At 43.0% G+C, this 18020-nt stretch overlaps 1 protein-coding gene across 1 annotated transcript in view; it reads right to left on the bottom strand.

The window, feature by feature from the left end:
• The window catches only part of IGF2BP3 (insulin like growth factor 2 mRNA binding protein 3), a 225841-nt gene extending 208038 nt beyond the window's left edge, over positions 1–17803 (bottom strand). The window contains exons 1-2 of the mRNA XM_007945906.2: positions 17629–17803; positions 16048–16108 (exon numbers count right to left, since the gene is read on the bottom strand). Coding sequence (XP_007944097.1) covers positions 16048–16108; positions 17629–17803 — 236 coding nt within the window. The remainder of the gene's footprint in view (positions 1–16047; positions 16109–17628) is intronic.
• Between the last annotated feature and the right edge of the window lie 217 nt (positions 17804–18020).

Genomic DNA, 18020 nt, shown 5'->3' with positions numbered 1-18020 from the left:
GTCAATGACATGAGACAAAGTATATGTGAACTGCTGTATGAAAAGTGAATTTACTCTGTAAATCTTCACCCAAATCCTAAAAAAAATTAAAAAAAAAAAAAAGACCCTATGAGTATCATTTCCCAGATTTCAATTTTCTCATCCTTAAACAGTATCATACATTTAGTAAATGGAGTAGGGGTTCCATCCCAGACCTAAGACCTCATGTTCCACATTCTTATTGACTACAGGCAGTTCCTGGGTTGCAAACAAGATCTGGTCCTAAATGTGTCTTTAAGTGGATTTTGTAGGTAAGTTCAAATACAGGCATACTGGTCTTATCTAACCTCAATGTGCAAAAGAAGATTCCAAGCCTTTTCAATGATTTAAAAGCAACTGAAGGTGACTGTGAAGATGAATTTATTTGAAGTAGGGGTTCTGGTGGTATAGTGGTTAAAGCATTTGGCTGCTAACCAAAGTTGGTGGTTCAAATTCACCTGCTATTCTGCAGAACAAAGATGAGGCAGTCTCCTCCAGTGAAGATTTACAGCCTTAGAAACCCAATGGAGGTTGCTATGAGTCAGAATCAACTGGATGGCAGTGAATAGGGGTTGACTGAATTATTTCAGTGAGGGCAAATTTACATAACATTAAAGGGAAAGTAGGAGTTGTCCTTGAGTTTGACCTTAATAACTCAGCAATTGCCTGTATATCCTCCAACTCAACAAGGACAAAAAAGGTAAACATCAGGGCTCCTAATTAAGAGGTTTCTGAACATGCCTAGTGAACACAAACCTTACACAAAAATAGACTAAAAATCAAAGGTTGGAAAAAGACAACAAACAAATGGCAAACAAGTAAGAGCCGGAGTGGCAATACTAATTTCTGATATAATTGACTTTAAGACAAAAACCACCATACGAGACAAAGAAGGACATTATATAATGATTAAAGAATTGAGTGAACAAGATAACCATAATAAACATCTACGTACCCAATGAAAGAGCCCCACAGTTCCTAAGTGAGACTAACAGAATTAAGAAGAGGAATAGATGACTCCACAGTAATATTGTTGTTGGCGTTAGGTGCCAGCGAGTCAACTCTGACTCATAGCGATCCTATGTACAACAGAACAGAATACTGCTCAGTCCTGCACCAGCCTCACAATCCTTGCCATACCTGAGTCTACCATTGCAACCAATGTGCCAATCCATCTCCTTGAAGGCCTTCCCCATTTTCGCTGACCCTCCACTTTACCAAGCATGATATCCTTCTCCAGGGAACGATCCCTTCTCATAATGTGACCAAAGTAGGTGAAATGAAGTCTGGCCATTCTTGCTTCCAAGGAGCATTCCTTAGAATGCTCATACATAGTAATAATAGAGATTTTAAAAAATATTTGGCAATGACATATCTGACAAGGAACTCATCTCTAAAATTTATAGAAAACTCCAATACCTCAACATCAAAAAGACAATCCAACTAAAAAATGAGCAGAATACCTTCACCAAGGAAGAAATTCAGGTAGCCAAAACACATGAAGAAATGTTTGTCATCATCAGATGGATAGATGGATGATATGCCATCGAGTCGCTTCCGACTCACAGCAACCCCTCCTTGGGTTTCCAAGGTGGTATCTCTACAAGTAGATTGCCCAATCATCCTTCAGAGGAGTAGCCAATAGGTTTGAACCACCAGCCTTCTGGTTAGCAGTCAAATGCCTTAGTCACTACACCACCACAGCTCCTTTGCCATCATCTGCCATTAGAAAAATGCAAATCAAAACAACGAGATACCATCTCACCCCAGCACTGATACCAAAGTCCAACAAGACAGAAAATAACAAATGCTGGCAAGGATGTAGAGAGATTGGGACTCTCACACACTGCTAGTCAGACTATCAAGTGATATAACCACTGTGGAAATTTGTATGGCAATTCCTCCAAGAGTTGGAAACAGAAATACCATTTGATCCAGCAAATGGATAGGTCATATCCTAAAGAAGTAAGAGCCAGGACATGAGCAGATATATGCAAACCCATGTTCATCACAGCACTATTCACAATAGCAAAGAGACAGAAACAACCTAAGTGCCCATCAACAGAAGAATGAATAAACCAACCTATGGTACATACACACAATGGAATACTATGCAACACTAAAAAATAATGTAGAATTTGTGAAACACCAGGAAACGTGAATGAACTTGGAGAACATTATGATAAATGAAATAAGTCAATCACAGAAAGACAAATATTGTATTAGTTCACTACTGTCAAAAAGTCAAGGAAAAGTTTATATACGGTAGGAAATTTTCTTTGTTGGTTACCAGGGAGGGGAGAGGAAGGAGGGAACACTGCTAGACAGGTAAAGACAAGTATTGATTTGGGTGAAGGGAAAAGCAATATACCAAAAGCAAGTGACCAACACAGTAACACTAAGGAAAAGACAGACACAGAGAAGTGCACAAGAGGCATAGACTACAAAGATAAACCCTGTCACATATAAATTCTGCATTATCAGTGGTAACAAACACTAATCTACAGGTAAATAGATAGGTAGGCAAGCTGAATGATCAGGTATGTTTAGGTAAAAAGGAATATACTCATGACCATATATAAGATTGGCAGATGGTATTTCTACATACATATTTGCATGTGCTATAGGAATGTCCATATATATGAATGTGCTTGCAGGGGACACCAAGCTCAACTGGCATAACATACTACACAAAAACACTGTTCTACATCCTACTCTAGTGAATAGTGACTAGGGTTTTAAAAAGCTTTCCAAGCAGCTATCTAGATGCAACAATGGGTCTCTCTCCTTGTCCATTACAAAGAAGAATGAAGAAAACCAAAGACACATGGAAACAATCTGTCCAGGGGACCAGTGGACCATGAGAACCTCAGCGTATATGACCATGAGACCAGAAGAACTAGATGGTGCCTGGCTACCACTGTCAACCACTTGGAAAGGGATCAGTACAGGAGATCCTGAATAGAATGGGAGAACAATGTGGAACAAAACTCAAAATCATAAATAAATAAATAAATAAAGACCAGGTTTACTGGTCTGAAAGATCCTGGTGAGACACCTGGTGACTATGGCCCCTAGTTACCCTTCAGATCTGGAATTGAACTCACTCCCGTGGCTTCCAGAAAAATAACAGACAGGCATATAGGGTGAATATTTGCATCAGGTAGATACACTCCTTAGAAAGATCAATCATGGGAGAACAGAAGGGAGTATCTGCACAGGGAGGTAGCTCAGGGGGCAGGATGCATAGGAAAGGGCACAGGGAAGAGGTAACCACAGGAAAGAAGTGAGAAGAGAGCTTTTACACTGTAGGGAATTGCAGTTAATGTCATGAAACAAAATGTATTATGAACTGCTGTACGCAAAATGAATTTGCTCTCTAAACTTTCATCAAAATCACAATTTTTTTTTTTAATTTTTTTTTGAGAAAAAGAGGTTTCAGCACATTTTCTCCCTGCTACTCTGTCCTAATACTCAACAATATCCCAAGCTGAAAATACTTCCTTCTGCAAGCCAGGGTCCTACTAAGCTTCATGACAAGCTAGAACAAACAGGTCTGGTGGGCTGTACTCCGGACACCCCTACCTCTTTTGCAACCTAAGAGTTACATCCATGACTCACTATTACCTCCTGAGAAAAAGATGGCCACCATCTTCCTCTCTAGGCTTTCTGTCCCATCCTCCTATCTCCTTTGGCCTCCTTCTACTTCTCAGTAATTCATTTATATTACGATAAATCTGCTAAAAATTCATTAAACCAAAATCAACAGTCTCATTTTCTTTCTTATGACAGGATATCTGAGTATTTTTATTCTACAGTAAGCTCCAGATTCCAGACTACCTGTAACTGTCTTTTTCACAAAAGGAAGACAATCAACCAGCCTTTCAAAGAAGCCAAGCAAAATCTCCGTACTTCAGAGTAGGCAAAAAATAAGACATCTCTGCTCTGACTTGTCAGTGTAAACATGATCAGGCTGCTGTGTCAGCTACTTTGAGGATTTAGACAACTTAAATGAAAGGAATGAAGGCAGGGCAGAGTCATCAGATCTGGAAATGGGTTCCACTAATCACCTGCAAACCCTGGGCAAGATCACTTCTCCCAGGACTTTATGGAGAATCCTCTGGTAGAGCAACTAATACCACTAAAAAAAAAAAAAAAAAAATTATTGTGCTATCTCAATTTTATTATTTTCCCTTCTCTACTAGGTATTTATTTAACACATTCTGAAAGTACAGTAGTATCATATTGATCAAAGGAGTTGAATAGACAAAGAAAAGTCCGTAAAGGAGTTATTTAGACCCAATCACTGGTCTCAAAATCAACTGATCTTACAGCCAAAGGACAAGATTCACTATTCGGGGAGGAAGATACTTTACCAAAGAGCTTATTTTTAAACATACAAAAATGAGGGAATTTAGGTAAAAATTCCAAGTTTCCTATATTTCTTACAGCAAAAGTTCTATTAAGTGAAAATCCCACTGCCACGGAGTCGATTCCAACTCATAGCAACTCATATAACCTTTAAGAGAGAGTAGAACTGCCCCAGAGGGTTTCCAAAGCTGTAAATATTTACAGAAGTAGACTGTCTCATCTTTCTCCTGGGAAGCAGCTGGTAGGTTTGAACCCACCAATTTTCTGGTTAGCAGCTCAATGCTTTAACCACTAAGCCACCAGAGCTCCTTAATAAAATGAAAGGAATACTTAATTTAAAATAGAACAGTGATTAAAGTATTTTAAACCTAGCCCATGAAATCCATAAATGTTTGGCCAATAGTTCCAACCTTTGCTTGTCAGACCAAGTACTTAAATCAACACATAGAAGCACTTGCCTTAGTCTACACTACTACCACAACTTCAGAGAATTTCCCTAACACTGTGTTATGTTAGTAACATTAATATAACATTAACAAAAAGCAGAATGGGTTGTCTGTAAGAAAGTGAGCTCACAGTCACCCGAAGTGTGGAAGCAGATGTCACAAACAAGTCTTGTCCATTGGACAAGAGGGTCTACTTAACTTAGAGACGCTTTCATCTCTGTTGTTGTTGTTGTTATGTGCCGTCGAGTCGGCCCCGACTCATAGCGACCCCTTCTTGGGTTTCCAAGGCAGTATCACTACGGAAGTAGATTTCCCCATCTTCCTTCCGAGAAGTGGCTGGTGGATTTGAACCGCCAGCCTTCTGGTTAGCAGTCAAGTGCCTTAGCCACTATGCTACCAGAGCTTTCATCTCTAGCAGGTTATAAATAGAATGTGCTTGTAGACATTTCTGGAAAATAAGAAAATGAACCAAGGTCCTAATGAACGAATGCTTGAAGAAAGTTATATTTCTAATAAATGAATCCTGCAGCAAAGGTTGTATTTCAGCTGATTCAAAATTGGTAAGTCACTCCTCATCTATTTCCAGCAGAGCCAGAAGGATGAGATTTAACACCACCCCCACTCACTCACTCATCTGTCTAAATCAAAAAGTCTCAGCAGTATTCTAAACATTTGATTACACCTCTCTTCTCCACAGGCTTTCTTCACTTGTCTCCCAGAAACAGTTCACTCTGCCTCCTCTCCTCTACCTCATTAGCTTCCCTCTGTCTCCACTGATGTTGGTTCCTCCTTCCTCCTGAGAGTCCTAGGATCAGTCCTTTGACCATCTTATCCAACTCCATGATTTCAAGTACCACAAACTAATGAAGCCCCTAATTTCCATTTCCACCTCCTACCCTCCCCCTGAGTTCTGGGCTGATATATCCAACTGCCCACTCAACTTCTTCATTTAAATTCCTCAAAGTATTAGAAACATTAAAGCTCCAACATCCATCCAAGAACTTGCTCCTCTCCCAATACTCTCCATCTTGGTAAATGGCACCAACTCTCACCCAGTTAACTCTGGCAAAAAAAAAAAAAAAGCCTGTTGTCATCCTTAACTCTTCTCAAAACTTTCCCTCATCTAATTCATCAACCAATCTCACTCACTGGCTCTTTCTTAAAAAATATACAGAACTTGACCACTTCTCATTTCCTACTATGCATAAAAGAATTAACATTGCAGGGCTCACTAGCGTCCTCTGAAAGAGTTGCTTACCAGGTGCAAAAACGGCAAGAAGGCCACATGTTCTGACCTCCTCTAATCCCACAAAAGGAAGGCAGAATCACCATCAATAGCGCAAAGCCTATTCCTACAAGGCCAGCCATGCTGCCTCTCTCCAGCCCTTTCACCAACCGTTCCTCCCAAAGTTCCCACCACCTCTCCTCTGGGTTTGATAATTCGCTGCAGTGGCCACACAGAACTCACGGATTACGGGGTTTATTAGGGAAGCACCAGGCTACAACTCAAGTTCAGGAAGAACACTCAGTCTCTCTCTCAGCCCACCGTCCCCTCAGCCAACAGTCTCTCACAGTCTCTTTCCCAGCAGTGCTGGTCCCTCGGTGTCTCACTCAGCAATGCGTGTCTCTTACATCTCTTTCCCAGCAGCACGTGTCTCTTTCGGCAGCACGTCTTACTCAACCAGCAGTCAGAGAGCGTTCTGCCTCCAGGAGGCCTCCTTTTGAGCCCGGCAGGGTGGTCAAACTAGCCAATCATAGCATCAGAACTCTAAACACCTGAGAGAGAGAGGGCACCTCCCAGAACATTGTTTTGTGCCACTCCCAACAGAAATACTCCAGGTGGACAACTTCAGCCATCAGGAGCTCCTCAGTTGATCATAGCAAATCCCACCTTGGAGTTTACAAAGACTTATGGGTAGAAAAGCCACACAAAGTAATTTACTACACTGCACCAGGTAACTTAGATTTTGGGAGGATTCTCACCATTAATTGAGAAGAGTGGTTCATTGTGTCTAAACCATGCAAACAATCTGTTTTATGCTGAATACCTGCTTTTCTTCTGGGAATCCAAAATTTGGGTATACACCAGGTAAAGTATGCCTATGTGATCAGTCCCAAATAAAAACCCTGAGTATTGAGGCTTTAATGAATTCCCTGGTTGGCAACATTTCACATGTTGTCACCACTCAATATTAAGGGAATTAAGCATGTCCTGTGTGACTCCACTGGGGGAGGTCCTTTGGAAACTTGCGCCTGGTTTTCCCAACTTCATCCCATGTGCCTTTTCCCTTTGCTGACTGTGCTTGCTATCCTTTCACTATAATAAATCATAGCCATGAGCACAACTATATGCTGATTCCCGTGAGCCCTCCTTGAGAATCATCAAACCTGAGGGTGGTCTTATGAAATCCCAGATACCTCCAAAGCCAATACCATTATCTCTTGCCTGAGTATCACAATGGGGTTTGGTTCCCTATTTCTAGTGCTAAACATAATTTTCAGCTATTTTATTGTTCCAAGCATGTCAAAGCCCCTACCTACCCTTCCTGCCTGTGTGTATAAGATAAACTACAATGATGGGCACAATCAATTCCTCCCTCTCTGTACATGCACAACACTCTACCAACAATTAAAAAAAAAAAAAAAAAGCTGTCAAGTCATGCTCCATAGAGTTTTCAATGGCTGATTTTTTAGTAGACTGCCTCATCTTTCTTCTGAGATACCTCTGGGTGAACTCGAACCTCCAACCTTTCAGTTAGCAGCTGAATGATTAACTGTTTATACCACACAGAGATGCCCTACCATGGGAGTCTGTTTCCACATCTCAAATCTAGGCTGGCCTGTGATTTGCTTTGACCAAATAAATGGAACAGAAAAAGGCCTAGCTTTTAAAATGTCTAGCAGTTTTCCACTTTCCTTTGAGGCAGCTAGTCACTATGCTATAAAGAAGTTCAGCTACTACTGGATGTTGAGGTACCATGTAGAAAAAGACCATGTGGACAACTACCAAGAAGTAAGACATGTAAGTGAAGCCTTCTTGAACCTTTTAGTCCTGCTTAGTTGAATAATCCCAAATGACACCAAATTAAACAGAACCAACCATCAAACACTCCCACAGAATCATGAGAAAGAGTAAGTTCTTGTTTCAAATCACTTTTAGAGTACTTTTTGTGCTTATTGTGGTACAAATATATATAACATTTGCTATTTTAACATTTTTTACATGTACAGTTCAGGGACATTAATTACATTCATCATGTTGTACAACCATCATCACTATTGGAATGGTTTGTTATGCAGTAAAGACATAACTGAAACACCCTGATCACAATGTAATCAACTCTCTGAGCAAACAGTTGATAAACCCGATATTCTAAGGACTTAGATCTCTTTCAGCTTATAATTCTGCTAATTCCTCAAAGAATACTTCTACAATAATTTCAAACTCTTTTCTAATCAGATTAAATGGTCTCAGGATAGTTCCCTAAAATATGTATAGTTTATGTACTATGTTTTTCCCTTCAGGGCAATAAATTTCATGTATTATATTAATATTTATAACTGTTTATTTACCGATACTGAGTACTTGCCCAACAACAATTTCTGATAATAACTTACACTCTCAGTTCTGGAAGAGCACTGAAATTATGTGCTTGCTACCCAGCCTTCTAGCAAAACCCTGACAGTCCAAACCAATTTGGAAAAATTAGACTAATGTGGCAGAGATCCTAAATAGAAACACCAATCCTACCCCTTGGTAACTGCTACCACACTGCCACCTCCTGTCCATGACTCTGAAAGCTTAATCAGAGGCAACAATTGATAAAGGAAGTTCAACTAAGAATAGCACAGTTAACCATCTCAGTCTTTTTTGCCTCTCCTTCCTCTCAGCTCAAACCAACTGCCAGAGTTACTGAATGGATAATTCATGTCTCTCAAATATGTTACTGCTAGAGAAGTTACTACTTAAATACCACTAACATCAATTGCAATGGAATCCTTCTTCACTTTAATACAAAATCCCAGTCCTATGAGACATCAAGGAGCTCTGGTAGCATTGTGCCTAAGGCACTTGACTGCTAACCAGAGGGCTGAAGGTTCAAACCCACCAGCCACTCCTCAGAAGGAAGGTTGGGTAATCTACTTCCCTAGTGATACCGCCTCAGAAACCCAAGGAGAGGTCGCTATGAGTCGGGGCCAACTCGACGGCACCTAACAACAACAACATGAGACATCAAGTGCAGTAGTCTGGCTCATAATAGGATTTCAAATCACAAAGATCACTTCCCCTTTGCTGACTGCCCAGAAGAGGTACACATGTACAAAAGCAACTCAACTACCATACTACAAAAAGAAATTCAAGTTTCTTACAGGGAAAACCCCAGGTCTCTGTAATTCCAAAAGTCATTTTTAGTCCCTAGTTGATAGCCCATGTATTTCAAGCAGAATGACAAAACCTCAGAACAAAACATGTCCCATGTAGTTTATTATAATAGGATTTGACCTAACAGGGAAGATAGGTAAGTAGCCATACAAATCACAGGAAAACGAGAAACAGAAGCCGTAATTCTCAATTCCCACTGCTTTTGGCTCCAGTCACACGTCATGTTCCCAGAACATCTTCCTCTGGGTTACTGTGGGCAGGCACACAATAGAAGCTACTGATTCTCGCCCCCACCATCCCCCCATAAGGCCAAAGTAAAAAATCTTTAAGTATGCCTCTCTCAAATAGTATTAAGAAAATGATATGAAATAAAGAAAAAATTCTGCCTACAATCATGTAAGCAGTCATGCATTACTGATCTTAAAACTGAGCATTCCAGAGATAACCCTGCTTATAATTCTTTACCAGCCATAAAAATTTCCTAACATTCAGAACAAATCTGTGTGTTCACAATAGTCACCTCTAGCACATCAATGAGAAAGGAGCAGCACTGCTCTCATACCTGTGCTGTTCAGCTTTAAAGACAGCCTTTGCTGTTCTAAGACTTTAAAGTCTGCCCAGCCTTGGGGAGGGTCATATGCCCATGCTAATGGGCACACTGCTGGTCATGGCTGCCATCCTATTCTATATTTAACAGCTATTAATAGGCATCACTAGACATTTAAATAAACGACAGACCAAACCCATTGCCTCTGAGTTGATTCCAACTCACAACAACCCTATAGGACTGAGTAGAACTGACTCACACTCAATCTTTCATGGAAACAGAATGCCACATCCTTCTCCTGCGAAGTTGATGGTAGTTTCGAACCACCAAGCTATTTGTTAGCAGTCAAGCACTTACCCACTGGCCACCAAGGGTCCCTTTAGCCTTTAAAGAGCCACTTATTATACATTTAAATCCAGTGACTTTTACATATGTCCTGTCTACACAATTTCCACATTAAATATGGAAATAAGTTATTCTCTTACACACACACACACACACACATATATGAAACAATAAGGATACTTAGGCTTAGGCATCACAGTCTATCTTAAAGGATCACTCCTGGGGAAAAGCTCTGGTGGCATAGTGTCTAAGGCATTGGACTGCTAACCAGAAGGCTGGCAGTTCAAACCCACCAGCCACTCCATGGAAGGAAGACTGGGCAATCTACTTCCATAAAAATTTACTATCTTGGAAACCCAAAAGAAACCCAAAAACCAAACTCGATGCTGTCAAGTTGGATCCGACTCATAGCAACCCCTCCTTGGGCTTCCAAGGGAGTATCACTATAGTAGATTGTCCAACCTTCCTTCTGAGGAGTGGCTGGTGGGTTTGAACCACCAGCCTTTTGGTTAGCAGTCACATACCTTAAGCACTATGCCACCAGAGTTCCCTATGAGTCGGAATTGACTTGATGGCAGCGAGTTTGGTTTTTTTGGTTTTATAATAACCTATTTTTCTTCTTTCATTCGAACATATTTTCAGGCTACATATAATCCTACTCAAGTCTAACAACTAAATCTTGAAGTTTAAGCAAAACTGGCTAAGCTAGGGGAAAAAAAAACTGAACAAAATATGAAAAATTATTTTCATAATTTAAAAAAGCCATGGAGAATGAACTAAAACCACCATCCTTTCTGTTCTGCAACATCAGCAACTTTCTCCTTCCTTCTCCCATGCCCAACAGCCCACAACATAACAAAAAAAAGACATCAGTGTTATTTACATAATCACATAGGGGCACAGAAAAGGCCCCATAAGATATGAGCTGCTTGTCCAACCAAACTCAGCCTGTCTTTCAAAGTCACAACTATTTCCACGCCCACTCTTACCCACAAAGGGGAATTTAAAAAAAAAAAAAAAAACACCTTATACCTCAAAGTGAAGCCAAGTCTTCATGTGCTGAATCTTTAGTACCTAGAACAGAAAGTGCAACTGTCAAGATAACCAACGCAATCTTCTCTTTATTCTGGATGCAGGGGACCTCAAGCTCTGCAAATTACTTGCTATAATCTTCCCCAACTGAGGGGTATCTGAATGTAGAAAAGCAACATTCCTTCCACATTCCCTGGAGACTTTAGTAATCAGGAGCCAAGCTTGGTCTAAACCAAATTCTACAATGTCCCTTCCTAAGAGGGTCCCCATCCATCTCTCGGCTCACAGGCAAAGCTAGACAAGCCTGCAAAGCCATCTAATCACCTTCTGGTACTGCTCCCATTTAGCTGCTTCAAGCCCATTCAACCATCTCGGAATACTGCCATAAGCATTCTCCAGCAACAAGTTCCCAACATGCCTTGCACAGCAGGTATAAAGATCACTGCTGCACACATGTGGGTGTGCCTGCCTCAGATGCCCATATGATGATCAGATGGAATGCAATGATTGTATAACAAAGAAACCCATACCAGAGTCCAGCAGGCTCCCTAGGCAAGGAAGGATCTCCAGCATTTAACTCACTGGTAGGGCAACCCACCCCACTCCCAAGTCTTGACTTACTTATAGGAGATCACTATGGTACCTTCTCTCCTCTTTCCCAGACTTAAGCAGACAGTCCAGATGAGAGAAAATTTCATCACTGTTCTCAAGTTCACTTAAAACAAAATTTAATATAGATTTCTAATAAGTTTTCCTGGGCTGAAAAAAATGGTTTTTAACCATTTCAATAGCAGCAAACTATTTATTTGGCTGTTCTCTCAAATAGATAAAACTTGTCTCCAACATACTCACCTCTATTAATTTTACTAGTTAACACAGTACAGGCAGTCCCTGGGTTACTAAGGAGATCAGTTCGTAATGGTGCCTTTAAGAATTTGTAGGAAAGTCAAACAAGTACACACAGTTCTTATTTAGCCTTACTTTAATCCAAGAAAGGAGCTCTGGTGGGGCGGTGGTTAAAGCAGTGGACTGTTAACCAAAAGATAGGCAGTTGCAACCCACCAGATGCTCCACAGGAGAAAGAAGGGGCAAATTGTTCTAGCAAAGATTTACAGCCTCTGAAACCCTATGGGGCAGTTCTATTCTGCCCTAAAGAGTTGATATGAGTTGGCATTGACTCCATGGTAATGGACTTAGTTTTTGGTTTTAGTGCAAGAAAGGGAGCTCTGGTGGCACAATGGTTAAAGCACTGGGCTACCAGCCAAAAAGTCAGCAGTTTGAACCCACCAGCTGCTCTACAGGATGAGGCAGCTTACTTCAGTAAAGATGTATAGCCTAAAACATTGATCTATGGGTGGACAGATGGGTGGACAGACTGAACTATTAGGTATGTCTATGCAGGGGGCAGAGTGCCCATGATCATGTACAGGGTTGGCAGACAATATTTCTACAGGTGTATTGGTATGTTCTGTAAGAATTTCCAGCTGACAAGGGACAAGGTTGTAGTTACTTCTTACCCACAGCCAGCTACCCAGAAGGAGTGAGTAGTTGGACCTGTGGGCTCAGGACCACAGTCTCAGGGGACATCAAGCTCAACTGGCATAACATACTACACAAAAACATTGTTCCACATCCTACTTTGGCTAGTAGCCACTGGGATGTTAAAAGCTTACAAGTGGCCATCTGGCTTCAACGATGGGTCTCTCCTCATCTGGAGCTAAAAAGAATGAAGAAAACCAAAGACCCATGGAAACAATTAGTCCAAGTGACTGGTAAACCATGCAATCCTCAGCTGATACGACTCTAAGACCAGAAGAACCAGACGGTCCCCAGCTACACCACGATCAACCATTAGGAGGTGGATTTATATAGGAGATCCTGGATGAAGTAGGAGAACAGTGTGGAACAAAACTCAAAATCACTTAAAAAAAAAAAAAAAAAAAAGGGACCAGGTTTGCTGGTCTGATAGAGCCCTGATGGAACCCCTGAGACTATGGCCCCTAAGTGCCCTTCATGTCCAGAAGTAAACCCACACCTGTGGCTTCCAGTCAAACAGAAAACAGGCATATGAGCTGAACATTACATTAGGTAGATACACTCCTTGGAGAGATCAGTCATGAAGAATGGAAGGACTGTGTATGCACAGGGAGACAGCTGGGAGGCAGGAGTGCACGGGAGGGAAGGACACAGGGAAGAGGTAGCTGTGGGGAGGAAGTGGAAGGGGAGCTCTGTTGCACTGAGGTAAACTGCAGTCAATTTCATGACACAAAGTGTATGTGAACTGCTGTACAGAAAGCGACTTTGCATTCCAAACTTTCACCCAAATCACAATAAAAATTAAAAGAAAAAAAAAAAAAAAAAAGATGTATAGCCTAGGAAAGCCTAAGGGGCAGTTCTACTGTCTGAAAGGGTCACTGAGGCAGAATCAACTCAATGTCTGAGGGTTTGGTTTTTGTGCAAGAAAAGACTCAAAGCTTTTTCAATGATTTAAAAGTGGTACGTGCAGCAAATGAAGGTGATGATGATGAAGAATTTGCTGCAAGTAAGGGTTGGTTCAATCCATTCAAAATAAGGGCATAATTTACATTAAAGGGCAAGTAGTCAGATCAGGGACTGCCTGTATCACTCATTTAAAATTCTGAGCATCTTAATGCTAGTGAAACACAGCTAGAAAAATCTTAATCTACATGATCAATAAACTAAAGAAGCTTCCACAGGTAAGCACTTGCTGCCACTGATGTTGTTTCATCCTATGCGCTTTCCTAAAGAGGAACTGCTGTTGATTATAACAAGTATGTTTTTAGGCTGAGCAAAAGCCTTTAAGAATAAAACAGGCAGGTGTTACCAGATAATGTTTTAAATTTAATTCCCTACACATGGAGAGAAATTCACACCACTTGGAAAAGCAAGAGGGCATGACAAAGTAATCTACACTGACATGTAGGTCAATGACTTACATCTGAAAAACTCAAGATATTTTGCCAGTCCAACACAACCGCTTGCTGTAATCTGTTTTTATTCAACATTTGAGGAAAATTAAGATATGCTGGCTAAATAGGAAACCAATTAGTATTTGCAGAATGTGAATACATTTTTCTTCTTGGTACCCACTCCACAGACTACGCTTTTAAACTCCTTTTTAGGGAGATATGACTTCTCCCTCAATTTTTCAATTCCTGTTAAACTGAGATCAATTTAGGTATTTTTCAGTACCCATTCTATTATTTTATAAACTTAAAAAAAATTACACGAAATAACTTCTAACTCTCCCAGAATCCCCAACCAGAGCTCAATCTTCCAGGTCACATGAATCCCTTTCCAATTATTCTAATGAATTATCTTATGTACCTGAACATACGAAATTCACAAAAATCCAAACGAGCCCTTCACCAAAAAACATGATTTATGAAAATGCTTTACCTAGAATAAAGCTTACTACCTAGAAACTGAGGTACACACATGACACGTAGTAGAGATGACATATTATAGCCATCTATCTCTGCAGGGCACCAAAGAAATGCATAGCAAACCACTCCTACCCTCCAGCACATACAACCTACCATCAATGCCTAACCAGATACACATAACTCTGGTTTAAATTAACTTCGAGTTTATTGTTTGGCCTGGGTTGGGAGTGGAGGATGGGAGGGGAATGCAATAACCCTAATTCCACCTTGCAAAACCCAGAAAGGCACAACCCCAGCACCACTGGGCAGGAGCAGTGCCTTTCCAATTACAGTGCCCAGATAAGTATGCTGCTCTGGAGAAAGGAGCGAGCCCTTTCTTCAAAATACTCCAGAGGCTAAAATAATCTCCAAACATCTCATGAAGTGACACATTACATTTTCTCTTAGAGAAGAAAAATTCCCCAGATTTTGGGTAGCTCAAATTATCGACGTTCACTCATGATCTCTTGGTGATGATTTGTAAGCAAAAATGTGTTTTTTAAAAAAGGGAACAGGAGATATAGGTGGTATTTACAAACACCTGTGTAGCTGTGGAGTGACTGAAAGGCCTTCTAGGGTGGAGAAGCCCAGGCATTCACTCACAAGTTCCAAACCCAGCTGGTAAGCTAACAGGGTACAGGCAGTCCCCAAATTACAAATGAGATCCGTTCCTGAGTCTTCAAGGTGAATTTGTAGGTAAATGGGAACAGGTGCATATGGTCCTTATTTAGCCTTACTTTAGTGCAAGAAAATGTTCAAAGCCTTTTCAATGATTTAAAACCTGCATGTGCAGCAAGTGATTGTTGTGAAGGATCTGTTTCAAACAGGGGCTGATTCAATCCTTTCAAAGTGAGGGCAAGTTTACGTAATATTAAAGGCCAAGTAGGAGTTGTGTAAACCAGAGGTTCGTAACTCGGGGACTTTCTGTAAAGGCAAATTCCTCCCCTCTTAGATCCACCAACTGCCTTGGATACTCACAATTTCCAACTGGGTCAGAAAAGGGCTTGTGTGCCACAAACACGCAATTCTGCAGCTACTTTTGCCCACCAAGTATCTACAGGCATGGAGTCATCCATTGCTTGCTAAATTCCGTAAATTACAAAAACACTCCCCCCTTGATACTTTCACCTCCCTCTGCAGCAACTTTATTTGCTCTGCTGGAGAGCATTTAGCTGTGAGAGCTTCCTTGAGACTGCTATAGTCAGTAAAAACCTAGTTGCTTGACACAGACAACCCCTCTATTCCGTCATCACGCACGCGCGCACACGCGCGCGCACGCACACACACACACACACACACACACACACAGCTGCCATAAAACCTGAAAGCAAAGGGGAAAGACAAGAAACGCCAAGCCATACAGTAGACCAATAAACACAGGAGGAAAAGAAATAGTTTTCAGCTGTGTAGCAAAGGCTCCCATTAATGGATCGGTGAGAACGTAGTCAATAAACTCACCTTTGTCTTTTTGGGACCGAATGCTCAACTTCTATGAGTTTCCCGTGCAGTTCTACTTTACCTGCGGACAGACAAGAGATGGAAAACGGTTGGCTGGGTTCAGCTCTACCGATCCAAAAGGCCCTCAAAGCCTAAGCAACAACACAAGTGCCCCAAAGGCCCCTAAGGCACGGACGCGGCTAAAGGCCGAGGCAGCACTGGAAAGTTGACCTCGGTTTGTGTGTGTAGTACACTTTACGGAACCGCGGGGAATGGAATCAACCGGCAGGCCCACTATTACAACGGTAACATTTCATCCCCTTCCCACAAGCCTCTCCTGGACACTCAAAGGGTCACCCAAGCCCAAAACACAGCAAAATGGATGCGGCCCTCCTCCCACCTCCCCAGGCGCCCCCACAGGGCAAACGGGGGCCCACACTACACCAGCTTCCTTTAGAAGGGCGGCGACTGAGTCTTTCACCCGGGTTCAAGCCCAGGCTGACCAGGAACACTTTGCGGTGGGGGTGAAAAGAACCCAGTAGCGGGAAAAGATCGCAAGCGACTGGGTGGGTAGAAGAGCAAATGACGAGTTACATCTCAGCCCAGGCTGAACAACACGCGAAGGTCGGCTCGACGCCCGCAACTGAACTTAGTTGATAAAGGGGACACCAAAAGGCACTGGGCACGCAGAACACTCCGTGCAGTTTCCCTGTAGGGCGTCCCGGCCCAAGCCCGCCGCGCACTGTCTCCTGCCCTCGCCGGGCGCGACCTGCGCGCCACCAGTCCCAGAAACCGGCGCCTCCACTCGGGAGGCCGCAGCACGGCGCCAAATCCCAGAGAACCGCGGGCGGCCCAGCGCCGCAGAGGGGTCTCCCTCGCTGGCTACAGACCCCCCTCCCCCCCGCCCCTCTTGCTCAGCCGCCTGAGTGAGGTTGAAAATGGAAGCTAGGTCGCACTTGCTTTCTACCCGCAGAGTCGAGAGGAAGCGCGGGGCCGCCTGTGCAAGGCACCAGCCCGCGCGGCCTCACTCGGCAAAGGAGTCCAAGCTCCTTTCTTTTCTCCCATGACCAGGGTCTGGAAGCCGGTAGCGAGCCCAACAACATAAATAACGCCCAGAGAAAGAAAGGCCAAGCAGACATTTGCACTCGATCCCCCAAGCCCCGAGTGTGGAAGCCGAGAGAACACGCCTGGGCCCGAGCTGGGCGCGGTAGCAGCGCTGACGGGGATCTGGTGCAGGCGGCGGCGCCCACACACACCCCCAGCGCCAAACCCCGCGCACCGGCTCCGCAGCCGCCCCTCGCGCCCCTCCTAGCCCGGGCCCTAGATTTATTGACAGCGCGTCCACCCACGCCCGGCAAACCCCGCTGGGGGGAGGGGAGAGGAGGACAGCGGAGTTGGTGCCAAATCTGAGAGCACCCCGACTCCACGCGAGTAGGCGCTCGGGCCTCACACCCTCCACCCGCTCTTCACCGGGCCTGGGACCCCGCGAGGACACCCTGGCGGCAGCCGCGGACCTCACTCCGGGCACCCAACCCCGGTGGGCCCGGACTGGCGGCGGCAGGGCTGAAGCAGGCGCCCCGGTGGGGCCAGGCCGGGGCCCACCTGAAAGCGTCTCGATGGCCTTGAGGGCCCAGCTCTCGTCCGGGCAGTCCACGAACGCGTAGCCTGTCTTCACCAGGAAGGGTCCCGACACCGCGATCTTGGCGTCCTTGAAGATACTTTCTAGGTCCGAAGGAACGGCATTCTCGCTGAGGTTTCCGATATACAGTTTGTTCATTGTGAAGACTGGTTGTTTAAAAAAACTAGTAAAAGAAAAACGAAAAAATTAAAACCACCCACAATGATGGATGGATCCAGCGTTTTTTTTTCCCCTCGTCTTTTCGCCTTTAAAATGCACAATCAGTAAAAAACAAGGGCGAGAACGGGGAGCAAAAATTCAGATATGAAGGTTCTTGCTTCTCCTTTTCTACGTATAAAAAAAGAAAAATGAAAAA

Source organism: Orycteropus afer, unplaced genomic scaffold, assembly GCF_000298275.1.
Source record: "Orycteropus afer afer isolate SDZICR_OR568_19922 unplaced genomic scaffold, OryAfe1.0 scaffold00008, whole genome shotgun sequence".
Lineage (NCBI taxonomy): Eukaryota > Metazoa > Chordata > Mammalia > Tubulidentata > Orycteropodidae > Orycteropus > Orycteropus afer.
The sequence above is the reverse complement of the archived record's forward strand: the minus strand, read 5'-3'. Positions and strand labels throughout refer to the sequence as shown.